This window comes from Podarcis gaigeae (genome assembly GCF_964106915.1).
Source record: "Podarcis gaigeae genome assembly, chromosome: 6".
In the NCBI taxonomy this organism is placed as follows: Eukaryota; Metazoa; Chordata; class Lepidosauria; order Squamata; family Lacertidae; genus Podarcis; species Podarcis gaigeae.
In genome coordinates, this window is record NC_139682.1 from 93,563,451 (window position 1) to 93,582,378 (window position 18,928).

Genomic DNA, 18,928 nt, shown 5'->3' on the forward strand with positions numbered 1-18,928 from the left:
CCAAATAGCTTAAATCTGAGTGTCATGAATGGGGTTATCCCACTGTTTACTTGCAGTATGCTTAAGCACACAGACAAAGCGCACTGTCATACATGCTCAAGATGCTCAGATAACTTTTCTGACACAGGGAGAAAGGGGATGAGCAGATTTCAAATTTGCTCCAGAGGCCGTGTACGTTATCCCTAAAGATGGTAAACACTGCCCCCAGGTGAAGGATGTTAGGAATTTTTTTCCTGCATTTTATTGGAAGCCGTAAACACTATGGTCATGAGGCGCCCCACACCGCTCCCTTAAAACCCTAAAAATTGGAGGCTTAAGGACTATCATGGGGTGAAGTGGCTTCCAGTGAATGGAAACCACTCCCCCCACTCCTCGAGTAAGGCAAGCTCCTAAAGCACATCAACTGATGGGAAATTGGGAGTGTGCCTTTCTCCAGCAAAGGAACAACCTGGAGCCCACTTTAAGCTCCCAATTCCTCCTTTAAAGTCTCACGCAACACCAGCTGGCATTTATTTATTTACTGAATTTATATTGCACCCTTCTTCCCAAAGGAGTCCAGAGCAGCAAACACATCCACAACATTTTTTTTATTTTTATTTTCCATAGGCCCCTAATCAATGGTATCAGGCTCATAACAAGGAACCTGGCCTGACACTTGGCGGGTAAAACTGTAACTTCTGACTGTCCTGGCTGCTGCTGGACTCTGCGCTTATACAGCCAAACCTCGGTTGTCGAATGTAATTCATTCTGGAAGCCCATTCGACTTCCGAAATTTTCGACAACAGCGGTGCAGCTTCCAATTGGTTGCAAGAGCTTCCTGCACTCAAGCAGAAGCTGCGTCAGACATTCAGCTTCCAAAAAAAAATGTTCAAAAACCTGAGCACTTACTTCCGGGTTTTCGGCGTTTGGGAGCCGAAACATTCCAAAGCGGAGGTGTTCAGGAGCCGAGGTTTAACTGTACATCAAGTTATGAAAACAAACAAACAAATCCTTTCTGAAATAACCTGGAATTAGCTCCCTTCTTTAAATGCACTCAATACTTCAAAAATATATACAGAACTGTCTAGCTACAATAAAATATCCAGTTTAAAATAGTTTGGTGCAAACATGACAATAGGACAACTCACTGATTACTTTTGGAACAATTCTATTAAGAACAGGAGAATCAACAAAACTATACAAACAGGGGAGAAGTTAGCACTCATTGCCGCATTTAGTCCAAATTGAAACATAGGTAGAATTCCCATAGCCTTCAAGCCTTTTTTTTTTTTTTTACCAATGTGCACAAGAAAGCAACCAGCCACTGAAGTCTTAAACAGCCATCCAGCCACTCCTTGGGCTTTCTTCATATCGCCATCTTCTTAAGATGAAAGGAGAAAAAGCCACCAGATGTAGCTAAGCGTGCTGAGGCTCCAAGGGCTACACTAGGGCTGCAAGCGACGCAGGATGCCGGGGAACCCTGAAGTTTGGCAGTGAACACCAAGGCACTGTGGCCTGTGCCCCCTTGGCTAGGGCAGCTGCGAGCGGTATACAGGGTTATTACTTGGGTCCTGGAGGCATCATCCACCTTCCTCTCTGAAGGAACATTTCCTGAACAGCAAAGAGAGAAAAAAATGACCTTGGGCTATGTAGTTCACAGGATCCAGATTCGGCTCTCTGATCTGGAAATTCCATGGGCCAATTCACACTTGGGAGTGGCAACTTATGTGCTTCCCTGACAAGAGAATACAGGGCTGGCCCAAGACGTTTTGCCACCTGAGGCAAAGCACAAAATGGCACTCCCCTCCGGAATAAATATCGGGATTGGGATCTGCAGATCCTATCACCTAAAGCGGTTGCCTTGCTTTGCCTCAGGCTGGCCCTGACTGAAGAAAAACTTTACTGGGGAATGAACAATGTAGTCCCATCCCCACTTTTTATTTCATTTGTTAGTCACCCTACACAAAAACATCTCAAAGTTACTTAACAGACAGAGAAAATAAAAACGGATAAAATCAACTTTAGAAGCCAAATGAAAAACAATGCACAATACAAAATTCCTAAAATGCTCACCCAATGATACAATAAGAAGGGCAAATCCTACCCCACCCTACCCCACTAAAAGATGAACAGCACAGCAGAGGCTAATTTAGCCACCAAATGCCTGAGTAAATCAAAATGTCTTAGGTGGGTACATAAAAACTGATGGTGAGGATGCCAGGCATGCACATTTTTATTAGAATATTGTGAAACTGAGCCATGGGAAGCAGCTCCCATGTGGGTGCAGTAATGCACCAACTGCGCCTCGATATGAGCTGCAGGATCCTCCCACATTGTTTCAGTAGGATATGCTGTGCACAAGCAAGCATTCAAGGCACTTAGGCAGTGAGGTTTCCACACTTCTCTCTCTGCTGCAACTTTAATGATGAATGGGGTGTCCACTTCGCCGCTCAGACTCCAAGTGGGATTCTGCGCAGACATTCTTAGGACTTGCAGTTTAATGTCAATAGAGTAGTAAGGGTACTACTTAAACAGGATTAATATAGCCAGATTATGCACTTCAACAGTTTTTGCTTTAAGCAGCCCACAAGTACCGTGTATGGCAGATGGTGATGGAAGTGGTTGGAAACCGTAGCCAGATAATTTCAGATCCAAATCTAATTTGTTCTCCTCTGCTGATTGCTTGGAATGGACAATGGAGATGTAAAACTCTTGCAGCGTTTGTGACAAAGAATCAGATGTAGCTCCAAGAGTGTTTCTTGCCTGTAGTCAAATGGACAGGGAAGAAACCTGATTTAGGGCAAAAGTAAAGCCATGTGACCCGTGCCACTGTCACAGGCCACTGAAAGGAACCGAGAGTTTATTTTCCTTCATACACAAACAGTACCTGCCACATACACACCGCTATTTGGCAAACTCTTTAAAAAGCAGAGGACATGCAGTGAACACATGTGCCCAGACACCAGGAAGGGCTGATCACCACAGGTCTCTATGTGTTTACACTGCGTTAACAAATGCACTTCCTTTTTATATTTTATGGGGTTTTTTACTGCTAATTCACTGGCATTTGTGGAAGCAAGCTAGTCCTTTTCTCCTATTTATCATCTCAATCCATATTTCGGCTACAAAACAGGTTCCCATGACAGAGCTAAGAAGCAAGGGGATTGAATTTGTAGGGCACTACTGGTATAAAAAATGGAGACAGAACAGAGGCACTGCAACCATGGTTAACAGGATTCACTCAAACACAGCTGAAAGAATCCACGGCACTGGGAAAGTAGAACAATCAGGGACTCTTTCTTCCCCAGTTTGTACAAAATATGCCAGCCTGCACACAGAAGAAATGTATGGCGCAAACTTAAGCAAACCTGAATACCCACTTCCCATATTGATGTTTAGCACAACTTCCATTTGTCCCTCCTTGCCAGAAGTAGCCTGGAGGTGAATGTTCCTCTTAGCAGCTAGATTGGTTTCTTCTCTATGTTAAGAGAACTGGCCTGACTACCAGCTGAAAGGGGGGGGGGTCTCTTTGCCAGGGATGCAAGCTGTGCCCCCTTGCCAGAAAGTAGCCTGGGAGCAATGCTCCTCCTTATGGTCATAAGATTACTTTCTTAATCACAGGAACATTGACCTCATTATCATTCCTCAAAGAAGGATCGTTTCTGCCTGAAATGCTTGTGACTACTTGCTAGACACTAGTTCAGGAGCTATGCCCCTCTTTGCAGTCAGTTCCAGTTTGCTTTTCCATGGGGAAAACAGCAGTAATGTGACAGAAGCTTGTCATCAGGGCCAGATAAGTTGTCAGGTAAACAAATGCTGAATCAGGCTGCTAGCACAATAAAAAAAAATGTTCAAAACCTTGAAGCAGGCAAGATGGGACTGGGGGGGGGGGAGCCTCCTCTCACAGAATGGGACCAAGCACAAAGCTATTTTCATAGCCTTGCCTTTCAAGCTAGTGGGAAAAGTAACCCACTCCTGGATAACTACCACCATTAAAGGAGTCAGACAAGAAGATGATGAAAACGCAAGAGCAACAAGGTTTACACAGCTAGCGTTCTGGGGCAACGAAATAGTTGTGCAGGCTCCAAAGCCGTACCTCTGATCTTGGAAAGCCTCATCTAGAATGTTAGCAGAGGACTCACAGGTTCTTTTTTTGGAAGCAATAATGCTTTCAGAAGGGGTGGAGGGCATGTTCGTGCCAAGAAGCTGCATGCTCTTGAAGGGGGTGGGCAACATGCCAGTGGGGGGCAGGGCCAGAGGTAAAAGTGAACAAATGAAAATGATGTATTTGTGCAGTGAGCTAGTTTCCACACGCACTCCTCTCTAGCCTCCATCCAGGGAAACAAGAGGAATGATCAGAGTTCAAGGACACATGCTAGTCAGGCAGTAACACTCAACATGCAAAGCAGTCAGTGAAGGGTGGCTGGACAGAGTGAAAGATAAAACAGACTTGCAGGTCCCCATTAGACCTCTGAGTTCTCCACAACCACGCTAAGATTCAACAAGTATGTAGGGTCTGACAATGTATCTTGGGTTATGCAACCATGCATGCCATCGCAATAATGAAATTCATCTGTGCTACTTTAAAGCCGGAAATCAAGTTTACAAGGTAAGCCAACGGAAATGACTTTACCTCCATTCTTCCAGATGACTCCACTTTTCTGTTCAGGGGTTCCAGACTCAGACAGTTTGTTCTCTCAACGGGAATGGAAATATCCACATTCTGCCAAAAATGTGTTACACATTTTGTAAGCAAAAGGGCCCCCCAAAAGTGATGCTCATTGACAGTAAAAGCAAGAGAGGGGTAATTTGAACATAGTTCAGCAAACGTACTGGCAGAAAAAAGTGATTAGGATAACTAAGATTAAGAAAATAACTTTCTCTGGTAAGTACAATGGGAGTGGCAAGGAAGGGCTTTATCCTCCCCTAAAACTGGCATATAGCAATAGCCATTCCATCTATCATCATTCCATCTGACCATTTCCCTCCTATCAACACTGAAAAACCACCACCTGTTGTGTCAATTCCTGGCTGTGCTGAGTCTCCTCCTTATTCGCTTCATCACTCGAAGAATGGCGGGGAAACACGGCGTTGTCAGGGGACAAAGTATCACAATTTTCCTCTTCTTCATAATGCTTGGAAGGTGTCCAGTTCTCATCCCAGATTTCGTCGCACGTATATACTGGCTCGAGGAGCGGCATCTCAGGGTCTGAGCGTGAGCCTGCTGTACCCTAGAAAACGATTCAGGGCCAAGTTACAGTACCGTCAACTTTTAAAAGGAATATTTTTAATTCAACGTACTTTGTTTTAAACAATTCACTTGCTGATAAAACAAAACTGTCTGCTAGAAGGAAAAGAGAGAGGTAGCAAGGTGGCCAGCCAGTCCTTTAAAGGTACCCACCCCAAACTTTTCACAAGAATCTCACCGGGCCACATGAGATGCTGTAGGACTCCCAAGAGGTACTCACCTCTTCAATGGCAATATTGGCCACCTCACTGCCCCACAAAACAGCTGCCGGCATCAAGAGGCTTGTTTAACACCTTCACCACACACCTCTTTAAACTGAAGTGCAGTTTAAGTTACATGTTAGTGGGATTAGATTGTCCCAATTAAATCTTTGTTTAAACAAATAAACAAATGGAAGGTATTTGTTGAGGTCTCCAAACAAAACTAGTATGGTATCTTAGATCAAAGCGATTCCATTACCCATATTATGTTCTAATGGGTCTTGGAGAAACTCTCCCTATTAACTTTGCTCATGTACTTATTTTAACTGCTTGGATATACTTCACTAGATGCAACATCAGTGCTTATTTAAACAGAAAAACTCAAAAATCTCCACCTGGGAAAGCACTTCATTGTAGCAAGACCCTGAATCTGGTACTTCTGGAAGGTCACAAAGAGATTCCTGCTTAAGCAAGGGCGTTTCTGCTTTTGTCAAACCAGACTGCTGCTCCGGTCCAGGTTTCAGATACAATGTGGAAAAGAATGGCTCTCTGAAATTCTGTTAAAGGCAGGAGAATGAAGAATATTATTTATTTAATAAATTTGTACACAGTTTAAAGAAAAACTCTTACCAAAGTAGTTTACAAGTCATTTGCCAATGCAATGTTAGGATAATATGAAACCAAAAACTCATACACAGTACAGTATTTCAAAACATTACTAAAAGTGAAGAGGATCAACGCTAAGAAATGTTTTGCACCAACCAGCTCGATACTGAAACCTAGAACAAGCAAACCAGGGTTTACAGGTGCTTGGTTGCTCTCATTTTCTATCTTCTTACAACTTTGGCTGCTAGAATCAATGGTAACCGAGTCCTTGTTTTTTCTACGTAGCATGCCTCTCCCCACAATCTAGATCTACTGGGTATTTTCTTCCCCTGAAAAGCACTTCCTGAGAAATTGGTTATATTACAAAAATAAAATTTTGTTGCAGATTGATTATGCATTATCTTACAGTGTTTCTTTTTCAAAAAAGATGTAGGCAACCCTGGTATGTACCCACACTTGCCCAATAACTGTGTGAGCTATACCAAAATCACAATTGCCACTTCTTTATTTCTTTATTTGGGGCATTGCCAGGAAGGAAAAGGCATGGCTGGGTTCAAATGCCTATCAAGTAACCACACCTAACCTTGTGGATGGCAGGATCTAGAATCATGGATGGCAGGATCTAGAATCAATCTAGACTGAAAGCAGCATACTGAAGACACACATGAGCAATTTTGGATCCAGAAGAACTTTCTCTGGTAAGTACAATGGGAGTGGCAAGGAAGGGCTTTATCCCTAAAACTGGCATCTAACAATAGCCATTCAATCAACCTACATCAGTGATGGGACTGCATCAACTCACCTAAGGCCAGGAACTTTTAAATTCTTTCCATTCCAGCTGGTCTTTGTAAACAGTCTAGGAGCAGCTGGTGTCTGAATTTTCTTTTTCCCCTCCTCCCGACCAAATCCATTCCGTTTTGTGTTGTGTCTTTTATATTATAAACCCAAGGGCAGGGCCACTTTGGAAGTCATTTAATCTGAAGGGAGAGGGGTTAGAACCCTCTAAATTTTGCCTGTCCAACCAGGTTGATCGTGGGCTGTCCCAGCTCATGTGATGGGCCAAAAAAACCCTCAACAACTCTTGATCTCTCCCCCTATATCTTTTTATAATATTTTTAATAAATAAATCTATTGTGCTGGAGAGCACTGCCTCTGGTCTCAGACTTTGGGATAATAAACAGGCTAGAAAGACATGGCTAAGGGATATGAAAAGGCTTTGCAACTTCACCAACAACCCATCTGACCATTTCCCTCCTATCAACACTGAAAAACCACCACCTGTTGTGTCAATTCCTGGCTGTGCTGAGTCTCCTCCTCATTCCCTTCATCACTTGAAGAATGGCGGGGAAACACGGCGTTGTCAGGGGACAAAGTATCACAATTTTCCTCTTCTTCATAATGCTTGGAAGGTGTCCAGTTCTCATCCCAGATTTCGTCGCACGTATATACTGGCTCGAGGAGCGGCATCTCAGGGTCTGAGCGTGAGCCTGCTGTACCCTAGAAAACGATTCAGGGCCAAGTTACAGTACCGTCAACTTTTAAAAGGAATATTTTTAATTCAACGTACTTTGTTTTAAACAATTCACTTGCTGATAAAACAAAACTGTCTGCTAGAAGGAAAAGAGAGAGGTAGCAAGGTGGCCAGCCAGTCCTTTAAAGGTACCCACCCCAAACTTTTCACAAGAATCTCACCGGGCCACATGAGATGCTGTAGGACTCCCAAGAGGTACTCACCTCTTCAATGGCAATATTGGCCACCTCACTGCCCCACAAAACAGCTGCTGGCATCAAGAGGCTTGTTTAACACCTTCACCACACACCTCTTTAAACTGAAGTGCAGTTTAAGTTACATGTTAGTGGGATTAGATTGTCCCAATTAAATCTTTGTTTAAACAAATAAACAAATGGAAGGTATTTGTTGAGGTCTCCAAACAAAACTAGTATGGTATCTTAGATCAAAGCGATTCCATTACCCATATTATGTTCTAATGGGTCTTGGAGAAACTCTCCCTGTTAACTTTGCTCATGTACTTATTTTAACTGCTTGGATATACTTCACTAGATGCAACATCAATGCTTATTTAAACAGAAAAACTCAAAAATCTCCACCTGGGAAAGCACTTCATTGTAGCAAGACCCTGAATCTGGTACTTCTGGAAGGTCACAAAGAGATTCCTGCTTAAGCAAGGGCGTTTCTGCTTTTGTCAAACCAGACTGCTGCTCCGGTCCAGGTTTCAGATACAATGTGGAAAAGAATGGCTCTCTGAAATTCTGTTAAAGGCAGGAGAATGAAGAATATTATTTATTTAATAAATTTGTACACAGTTTAAAGAAAAACTCTTACCAAAGTAGTTTACAAGTCATTTGCCAATGCAATGTTAAGATAATATGAAACCAAAAATGCAGGTCATAGGCTAACTATAGCCACAAATGTATAAGATGGGGTGGGATGGTTGTTTTGTCTGGAAAGTATGTTAAAACCAATAAAAAAAATATTTTAAAAAGAAAAGAAGGAATAGTTCCAACCAAGGAGGACTGGTAGATAAAACTGATGGAATATGCAGAGACAGCCAAACTTACAGGAAGAAATCAGGAGGAGGAAAAAAACTAATCAAGATTGGGGTGCATTTATTGACTATTTAAAAAGTTATTGTAAACAACTTAAAGCTTTAGCAGCGTTAACTTAAAACGAACAGTAAAGAATATGTGAAGAAAGTTTACAGGAAACAAACAATTGAGGCATTTTGTGGATATGCAGTAGTAAAGATAAACAGATGGAACCATGAATGGGGTGGGGGGAAAGTGGATTTGTTCTTATTTTGGGCTTTGTTAATTTGTATGCATTGTTGCAAAATGAAAGATGATAAATAAAATTTATTTCTTGATAAGATTTAACAACCTGGAAATTAACTAAAAATAACTAGTTGTTTTTTTTAAAAAAATGTAATAATGCAACTGAATTAAATATAATAATAATCATGTGGGCTTTTTCTGGGTCACTGATTTTTAACAAACTTATAATCATCAAACTATGTTTCCACATGCTTTCACATGGTGCTCTCTTAGAAAAAAAGCATGCCATGTCATTCTTTTTATCATCCTTCCACAGACTTAACATTTTTTGGTTTGGTTTAGTTAGCACTAAGAACACTTGGGACATCCCCATCCCCCCTCAGTTTTCAATGGGTCATCACCACAAATCAGTTTAAGAACCTCATGCCCTTAAGAGATACTTATCCATTTTAACCTTCCCTTAGTGCCTCCGGCAAATATTTGCCCTCACCTTGGAAGGAAGGTTTTCTCTGCAGATGAATGCATGGCCCTTTAATCTCAGTGCATTGTGCAAGTAGACATCTTCGTCAGAGCTGGTGTCACAGAGGAAGAGGTAAAGGATTCCATCTATGTATTCATCCACAACTCCCACAAGCAGCTTCAGATCACACAACCTTTGGAATTCATGTATGTCACTGGCAGTCCAATTGTCCTTGATAAAGAAAGGATAAGGTACAAAGTCAAGCAGAGTTGAAAAACTAATTGCATTGGCTCTGCACATCAGATTCTATTTGATTAGTCTTAATACATTCCAGCTGCTTTTTGTGTTCTCCTTTTGTATCTCAATTTTTTTCCTCTAAAATAGCACTTCAAATCTTATTTATCTTTACTTTCCAAAACACATTTTTCTTATTCACTTATTCTTTGAGCTATTCCAACTCCTGAACTTTAAAATTCTGATGTTATCATTGCTCTTAATCCTTCATGATCCACCCTAACATCTTGTGATATACAGATATAACTGACAAGTATACCCTTGGTTGCTCCTTTCACTCCAAATAATATGCAGCAAGATAGTTCAGTTGATTAGAGCATGCTGATAATGCAAAGGTTGCAGGTTCGATTCCCATGTGGGAAAGCTGCATATTCCTGCATTGCAGGGGGTTGGACTAGATGATCCTCAGGGTCCCTTCCAACTCTATGATTCACTCATCCACTAGATGTAGGGCATGAAGAGAAGCAGTCTCAGCAAATACCTAACCGTTATGAGATTTCCTTAAGTATTTGCCAAAGCTTGAGCACTTTTTTGGATGCAACATAAAAATGCTACAACATTGGTAAAAAAATGTGCAGTAAACAAATGAACACATACGTTAAAGTTTAAAACAAGAACAGAAAACAAAAGCCAGCTTATTTTTAAGTTGTTCCCAAACATCTAGGGTAAGGTTAGTTGAAAAAATAATACATATATACATACCTCTGTAGGTCTCACCCAAGCTAAGGAACAAGGGATTGCTTGAGCAGGAAGCTTTGCATAACAAGACCTGCAACAAGAACAAGGTAATTCACAGGGACACTTTTGACTTGCTGCCCCAAGCCAAGTAGTCTTGCATCAAACTGGATAATGAACAAAGCGTTGACATTTGGCATTTCCCACGAAAGAAAGTAAGCAAGACTGAGTCCACACAAAGGTGGATTTGATTTAAATCACGATTTAAATCACTAGTCAGTAAGACTTGATTTAACTCAATTTCTTTACAGAAAGACTCATTCTTGCTGGTATCATCTTAATATTTACAATTAGAGGAAGGTTTCATTTTTTGTGTGATAAATTTTCAGAGTAGTTTTTACAGTTATATCAAAAATTACTGATTTGGTTATACTATTAGAAGTACATAGATAATTATGAAATTATTGTGTGGGTTAATAAGTTAACTGTTTATATTTGGACTTTTTAAACAATTTATTTAACTAAAACAATAACATTATAGCATATGTATCTATGTTTGTAAACTGATGTGGTTAAACAATTTTTTAAAAAACTTAAAACTTAAAACAAATCCTTATTTCCTGATGAACTATACAGGGGTCAGCAAACTTTTTCAGCAGGGGACCGGTCCACTGTCCCTCAGACCTTGTGGGGGGCAGGACTATATTTTGGAAGGAAAAAAAATGAACGAATTTCTATGCCTACAAATAGCCCCGAGATGCATTTTAAATAAAAGCACACATTCCACTCATGTAAAAAAAACACGCTGATTCCTGGAACATCCGCGGGCTGGATTTAGTAGGCAATTGGGCAGGATCCGGCCCCCCGGGCCTTAGTTTGCCTATTTAGCATAAGTGGATTTTCACTCACTTATGCTTAATAGCAAGAGTCATTTTGCACTGTACTGTCTGTGTTCCCAAACACAGTTATTTTACTGCCCATGACAGAGGGCAAGTCAGTTTTGAAAGAACTTTGGATTTTAGGTATGAGATGACAAGATGTGGGAACTGATACGCAAGTGCTACCTTTGAAATCAGCCTTGGATGGTGTGGGGATGTGAGGTGGGGGCAGGCAGACAGGGAGACAGAGAAAATGAAAAGAATGTTGAGTGAATGGAGTTGTGTGTGAGAGGAAGGAAGGGTGCGTGGGATTTGCGTATGAGAGCATAAGAGTCATCTCTGCTGAATGAGATCAATGACCCATCTAATGAGCATCCTGTTCTTGCAGTGGCCACCTAGAAGCTTTTGGGAAGTCTGCAAGCAGGACCCAAGTGCAGCAACTCATATCCAGGAACAGACTGCCTCTGAAAGTGGAGGCAGAACATGATCTTATCCTCCATTAATTTTTCTGAGAGCAAGAGTAGAAAAGAAAGAGGTCTCACCATCCACCAGTTCTCAGCCGATAAGCATTCCCTGCCTAGCACACGATTTACTTACTTCAGAAACCTCAGCGAGGATTTCTGGGCAGTCCTCATACTTCCAAAGTCCGGGTAAAACACTTCCACTTCCTGGTCATTGAGCACTCGATGAATGATAACTCTGTACCACCATTTGTCTTCCGAATTTTTTATACAACAAAGCTGGCCAGGACTGATTGAGGCTTTGGGCATGATGTATCGGTCAGCTACATGTTTACTAGAATAGCATCGTCTGAAATACAGGATCCAAGTGGGTCGCTAACAGTACAATCCTATGGCTAAGTAGCAGACATTTGAAGTCTTAAAAAACTTTTGAGTCTCAGATACCCCTATACCATTATTAATCTGCATTGAGATCTGCAAGAGAAGTCATCCCTGTGGTCCTGTTGATGGGGCAAGTACACCATCCAGTGACCACAGGTAGGGTCTTATCTGTGGTGGCTACAGAACTCCTACAACTGGCATAGAAGCAGATCCGGGAGCAGATGACAGGGTGGGGACATTTGTGCTTTGAAGGGGTTGGACTAAATTATTATTATTTCTTATTTATACCTTGGACCTCAGTGTCTGGGCTGAATGATCGGGTTGGAGATGTTCCCTCAGGTATACAGGACCGAGGCCATTTAGGTCAGCACCTCCTTCTTCTTCCTCTACAATTTCATGATTCTATGATTCATCTGATGTTCAGTTGCTTGTGTCACTGTTGCACTCTGGCAGGCAGGTAAAGGGGCAAGGAGGCTGTAGTGAAAACACTAGTGTGTTTGCATTGCACTGACTTTGTCCCTCCTCTTCCCTGCCTGAGTGTGCAGAACAATGAGGACAACTGGAGGACAGGTGAACACTGCTGACTCTCCCTATGATTACATAGACTGCTTGGGTGGCAGCTGAGTTGGGTGGCAGCTTGGGTGGCAGCTGAGTTGGGTGACTGCTTGGGTGGCACCTGTTCACCCAGGCTTTTATAGGGGATTGACAAGATGGCACCAACCCAAAGAGATATGGGAAGTTTCATTGGTTGCATGCATTAAACATCTGCTAAAACCCCATTTGTTTGTTCAGACCTATTTTGATATTTAGAAGGGTTTTCTGTTCGGCTGATTATCGTGCTGCTTCAATAAAATAAAATACTAAAACCATGCACACTGAAGTGTATACATCAAAGAATACCCTTGCCAAGAAACAGGGTAAAGTTTTTGCACATGAGTTTCAACAGACCACAAGCACACCCAATACCAAACTGGGTTCTCTTTTCTCCCTGCAATCCTAGCTCATATACAGCGAAAAGCCCAGACCGAAATGGGTAAGTTCCCCCTCACCTCATTTCCAACATCATGTTTTCTAACTTCACTGACGTTTCTGCACTGTAGAGTCGGACGTAGAATTGCGAAGGAGAGACAATGTATTCCACAAATAGTCCCACTAAAGCACTGGTGTCCAGCTGGGGAAGGCTGAAAAGGCTTCTGTCCTGGACGGCATCTGGCGGGATTTCATTTTCCATGATCTCTTGAATAATGTGACTATCTTCCATACTCAGGTGCTGCAAACATAAGGAAAGTAAAAGAAAGTCATTCTGATCCAAGCAGTACAACAGATTCACCCGGGCCACTCAAGAGATTTCCAGGGCTGGGAAATCCCAAGGACTTGACTACACGGGAATCCAAAACACTTTCCTAGTCTTCCAAGTCTCCATCCCAACAGCAATGAGTCTGGATGCCCTAACATGCAACAAAAAGTGCCACACAGGAGTCGGTGGAGGAAGATTGGAAGAAATTTAAAGACTACTTACAGAAACATTGTAAAATTAATGAATGTTAGAAGGATGTTGGAATGAAGTTACATGGCCTTAGCAGAAATTTTATAAAGAATTAAGCATAATAGATTGTAATTGGATTAAAGGAAAAAATAATGTTAGAAATGGTTAAGTTAAATGATAGGACAGAAGTTTGAGGAAGATGGAAAGGATTTGCTGAAACAATTAATCAAAGTGGAATACAAAAAAAGGGAGGTGTGAGGAGGTTGCTGAAACAAGTAAAAGAAAGTTAATAATTGAAAGTATAGGTTATGTGGGGTTTTTGTGGGGGTTTTTGGGTTTTTTTGTTATGCATATGTAATATTTTTGTTTCTATATTGTATTGTATGGTTTTGTTATGTTTAACTTTTTTTCTTTTTACTTTCTGTAACTTTCAAAATTTTAATAAATATTTTTTTTAAAAAAAAGTGCCACACAGACAGCCCTAACTCCATTACATCCCTTCCTGATTTTCCATACCCTCAATAAATAATTCCTCTATGACACGGTTCTGCTGAAACATCAAAGCATCTCTCGCTCACATTTTCCTCACTTACTTACGTGTTTATATACTTATATCCCATTTTCCCAGGCAAAAACACCACAAAGCAGCTTGGAGTATCACCAAGCTAATATAAACACAATGTCAATAAACATTCATAAAACAATTTTAAAATGCAAACCAGACAGATTTTTGAAAAACAAACAAAGGTAGGAGAGGCAGAGGTAGGGGGAAATCCTAATTGTGGGGGTGGGGATATGGCTGAATACAGCCTGGAAACTTCTGTTACTTCAGAATTTGGTTGAGAGAAAGCTAACTGAGGTTGTATGAAATGTGTATCACACCAATGCTTTGTAGTCTTCACTGGCTCCCAGATTATTCCCAGACCCAATCAAAGTTGCTGGACCTTTAAAGAGCAGTTTGGACCAGGGCCTTGTGGTCTTGGTTGACCACAAACTTGACATGAGCCAACAGTGTGACGCGGCAGCTAAAAAAAGCCAATGCAATTCTGGGCTGCATCAATAGAAGTATAGCATCTAGATCAAGGGAAGTAATAGTGCCACTGTATTCTGCTCTGGTCAGACCTCACCTGGAGTATTGTGTCCAGTTCTGGGCACCACAGTTCAAGAAGGACACTGACAAACTGGAACGTGTCCAGAGGAGGGCAACCAAAATGGTCAAAGGCCTGGAAACGATGCCTTATGAGGAACGGCTAAGGGAGCTGGGCATGTTTAGCCTGGAGAAGAGGAGGTTAAGGGGTGATATGATAAGGTAAAGGTAAAGGTACCCCTGCCCGTACGGGCCAGTCTTGACAGACTCTGGGGTTGTGCGCCCATCTCACTTAAGAGGCCAGGGGCCAGCGCTGTCCGGAGACACTTCCGGGTCACGTGGCCAGCGTGACATCGCTGCTCTGGTGAGCCAGAGCCGCACACAGAAACACCGTTTACCTTCCCGCTGGTAAGCGGTCCCTATTTATCTACTTGCACCTGGAGGTGCTTTCGAACTGCTAGGTTGGCAGGCGCTGGGACCGAGCAGCGGGAGCGCACCCCGCCGCAGGGATTCGAACCGCCGACCTTTCGATCGGCAAGTCCTAGGCGCTGAGGCTTTAACCCACAGCCATGTTCAAATATATAAAAGGATGTCACATAGAGGAGGGAGAAAGGTTGTTTTCTGCTGCTCCAGAGAAGCGGACACGGAGCAATGGTTCCAAACTACAAGAAAGAAGATTCCACCTAAACATTAGGAAGAACTTCCTGACAGTAAGAGCTGTTCGACAGTGGAATTTGCTGCCAAGGAGTGTGGTGGAGTCTCCTTCTTTGAAAGTCTTTAAGCAGAGGCTTGACAACCATATGTCAGGAGTGCTCCGATGGTGTTTCCTGCTTGGCAGGGGGTTGGACTCGATGGCCCTTGTGGTCTCTTCCAACTCTAGGATTCTACCTGAAGCACCCTTACTCGCAACACATGCCTACCAACCTTGATTTAGAGATCTTCTCAGAAGTTCTACTCCAAATGAGATGTGGCAGTTGGCTACATCTCAGTGGTAGCACTCACTGTAGAATTATCTTCCCAAGGAACTTTACCTGAAACCTACTGACAAAATGTGCATTTTAAAGCTTGTTAAAGCCTCAATGGCACACCGGGCAACAGATATAGGACACAATATAGATTTTGAACTGTGGGGAAAACTTGGAAAAGTGACTTGAAGTTTACAGCATTTTATTCTTTGAAGGAGAACTACCTGAAAATGATTCACAGATGGTATTTAACTCTGAGTAGGCTTGCTAAGATGTATAAGACTGAATCAGATAAGTGTTGGAGATGCAAAGAATTGGAGGGAACGTTCTTTCATATGTGGTGGACTCGTAAAAGGGTAAAAGAATATTGGGAAATGATCCATAATGAACTGAAAAACATGTTTAAAAGTACTTTCCCAAAAAAAACCAGAGTCCTTTCTGTTGGGGATAATTCAGACTGAAATTCCCAGGTGTCAAAAAAAGGTTATTTATGTATGCCACTGCTGTGGCCCATGTTTTGTTAGCCCCAAAATGGAAAACGAGCGAGTTCCCAACTAAACACCGGTCTTGAAAGACCTACATTGGCTCCCAGTACGTTTTTGAGCACAATTCAAAGTGTTGGTGCTGACCTTTAAAGCCCTAAACGGCCTCGGTCCAGTATACCTGAAGGAGCGTCTCCACCCCCATCATTCTGCCCGGACGCTGAGGTCCAGCGCCGAAGGCCTTCTGGCTGTTCCCTCATTGCGAGAAGCAAAGCTACAGGGAACCAGGCAGAGGGCCTTCTCGGTAGTGGCGCCCACCCTGTGGAACGCCCTCCCATCAGATGTCAAAGAGATAAACAACTACCTGACATTCAGAAGACATCTTAAGGCAGCCCTGTTCAGGGAAGTTTTTAACGTGTGATATTTTACTGTATTTTTGGTTTCTATGGAAGCCGCCCAGAGTGGCTGGGGAGGCCCAGCCAGATGGGTGGGGTATAAATAATATATTATTATTATTATAAAGAAAAATGGGAACTTGATAGAATATGTACAACTTGCAGACTTAACATATAGAATAAGAGAATAAGAAGAGCATACGTTTAAAGAAGATTGGAAAATGTTTACTGAATATATGGGAAATAATTGTGTACAGCTGAAAACGCTGGCAGCATTAAGTTAAATTCAACAATGTAAATGTTGATGGAGGCAATAACGGAATACTGAAAGGTATAGTTTTTGTAAAATATGCAGGGATTTATGATATGTAAAATGAACCAGGGAAAGAGAAGAAGTCACATCACTGATATCTTAAGGATGTAAAATGAGTATGTTAAATTGTAAAACAGAAAAATTAATAAAAATTCTAAACAAAAACAACTGATTTCAAAATAAAATAAATACAATCCACTGTTAGTCGTCTCTTGATATCTGTCCAACAGTTGTAAAACATGACACTACTTGTTAACCATGATACCACGGCAATGTCAGCCTACCGGTGTCGCCATCTTCGTTACTACACTAAGTTTCACATCTGGAGCCTTAGATTCCTCCAGAGGAGAATTCCAGCTGAGAAGCTCATGCACATCTGGCGTCTCTTCATGGGCTAAAGAGTCAGGCTGGGCAATCTTATCACTTGAATGCTCATCTGTAGGAACAACAGATACTTATGTTTAGAAGGCAAACACACAACCTTCATTTTTAAAAGTCTGAATTGGCAGTTCCCAAAGTTCAAGCCCAAAGAAGGAAGTTTGCATTCAAGAATCATACATCACAGAGGCAAGGCCAAACTACACGTGACAATAGTTATATGTTTTAAAGAAACATGCTTCATCTGCCATTTTCACACCTGGGAAAAACCAACCAGAGTGTCCAGTTGGAATAGGCTCCCATTCTGAATCAGGGCAGAGTCCTGACTTGCTTTTCTGCTCAAAACTTCCCCTACTTGGCTGCTATTCTGCCGCCCCCCCCAAAAAAAGGTGTTGTTAAATTCGAAAATAAAAGTAGTCTATTAAGTATGCATGCTTAATGCATCTTCACACATCACAGAAAATTAGGAAGGATCTAAGGCAGGCATAGGCAATTTTGGCCCTCCAGATGTTTTGAGACTACCATCCCTGACCACTGGTCCTGTTAGCTAGGGATGATGGGAGTTGTAGTCCCAAAACATCTGGAGGGCCTAGTTTGCATATGCCTGATCTAAGAAGAGGGCGGGAGGCATCTGAAGACCATCTCAGAGCCTGTTCAGCTGGACATTCCCCTGACCTGTGAAAAGAGCCTTGATACAAACATAGGAAGCTGCCATATACTGAGCCCATCTACTTGGTCCATCTTGCTCAGTACTGCAACTGACTGTGGTTCTCTAGGATTGGGGGGGGGGGGTGTCTTTCCCAACCCTACCTGGAGATGCCAGAGACTGATCCTGGGACCTTCAGCTTGCAAGACAGATGCTCTAACACTGAGCTATAGCCCTTCTCTGCTTTGATAAATTTGATATGTTGATATTGTTTAGTGCAATTTGTAAAAATACAGTTTAATGTTTCTTGGGATCCACCTTGGAATGATCTGTAAGCTGGAAAGTAAAACAAGGTCCAATCTGCCAGCCTTTCTGAGGGCTAAAAGTACAAGCTGCAACCATGGTTCACCTTTGTCTCACCCCTGCCAAATATTCTGGAGCAGATCATCCCACTTATAAGGACACTATTATCCTGAGCGCACTCAGCCAAGGAGGACAAACGGCTGGTGGTTTAATTCCTTATTGACAAAAGCATGCACTTACAGCAGCTCCTAGGGGGCACAGAATGCACACACAACACCACTTCTGGCCTCTACATAGCTGGCATCAACTTTTTCAGTCTTGTGCCCCAGTTGAACAACTGGCACATTAGTGGGACACACACACACACACACCGGCTTAAGCACCCTCATCAGACAAGAGTGCACACAAGCAACTGGCGACTTCCTGGTGAGGCGATAGCCTGGGTAATGGGCCATTAAGGGAAGCAAAGGAAGGGGCTCTGTGCCATACAGCAAATGGGTGGAGGCCTCTTCCTCAACTTGTGGGTAGTTGGAAGGACAAAGGCAGAGTGGAGAGTGTTAAGTGATGTGAGATAGAAGCTAGAAGGTGAAAAGCAACAGGCTAGGAAGCCAGAGTCAGAGCGATGTTTGATTTCTGTTTGAATCTAAGACTGCAGCTCTGGAAGAAGCAAAAGCTCATTGGGGTGTTAATGCTGTGAATCCTGCCATCTTAGACTCATTTTGTATATATGTGTAAATAAATCTCATATTATAAAGACACCACAATCTCCACTGTACCTCATTCCAAGGAAACTGAACCTTGGTAAGCACCTGGAACCCCTGGAATCTCACACTACAGTGGTACCTCGGGTTACAGACCCTTCAGGTTACAGACGCTTCAGGTTACAGACTCCGCTAAC

The 18,928-nt window shown here is 42.3% G+C and overlaps 1 protein-coding gene across 11 annotated transcripts in view; it reads right to left on the reverse strand.

Moving 5' to 3' along the window:
* Positions 1 to 1,130: 1,130 nt before the first annotated feature.
* Positions 1,131 to 18,928, reverse strand: part of TDRD5 (tudor domain containing 5) — a 32,856-nt gene continuing 15,058 nt past the window's right edge. For 7 of the 11 annotated variants that reach the window (XM_083743796.1, XM_083743799.1, XM_083743798.1 and 4 more), the window contains 12 exons: positions 16,988 to 17,139; positions 13,025 to 13,245; positions 11,731 to 11,943; positions 10,283 to 10,349; positions 9,317 to 9,517; positions 8,143 to 8,304; positions 7,312 to 7,530; positions 5,823 to 5,984; positions 4,992 to 5,210; positions 4,613 to 4,702; positions 2,574 to 2,742; positions 1,131 to 1,590 (listed from right to left, as the gene is read on the reverse strand). In XM_083743796.1, the coding sequence (XP_083599922.1) occupies positions 1,346 to 1,590; positions 2,574 to 2,742; positions 4,613 to 4,702; positions 4,992 to 5,210; positions 5,823 to 5,984; positions 7,312 to 7,530; positions 8,143 to 8,304; positions 9,317 to 9,517; positions 10,283 to 10,349; positions 11,731 to 11,943; positions 13,025 to 13,245; positions 16,988 to 17,139 (2,120 nt within the window). In that variant the 3' untranslated portion in view covers positions 1,131 to 1,345. The remainder of the gene's footprint in view (positions 1,591 to 2,573; positions 2,743 to 4,612; positions 4,703 to 4,991; positions 5,211 to 5,822; positions 5,985 to 7,311; positions 7,531 to 8,142; positions 8,305 to 9,316; positions 9,518 to 10,282; positions 10,350 to 11,730; positions 11,944 to 13,024; positions 13,246 to 16,987; positions 17,140 to 18,928) is intronic. The other 4 variants (XM_083743801.1, XM_083743802.1, XM_083743793.1 and 1 more) reach the window with 4 other exon arrangements.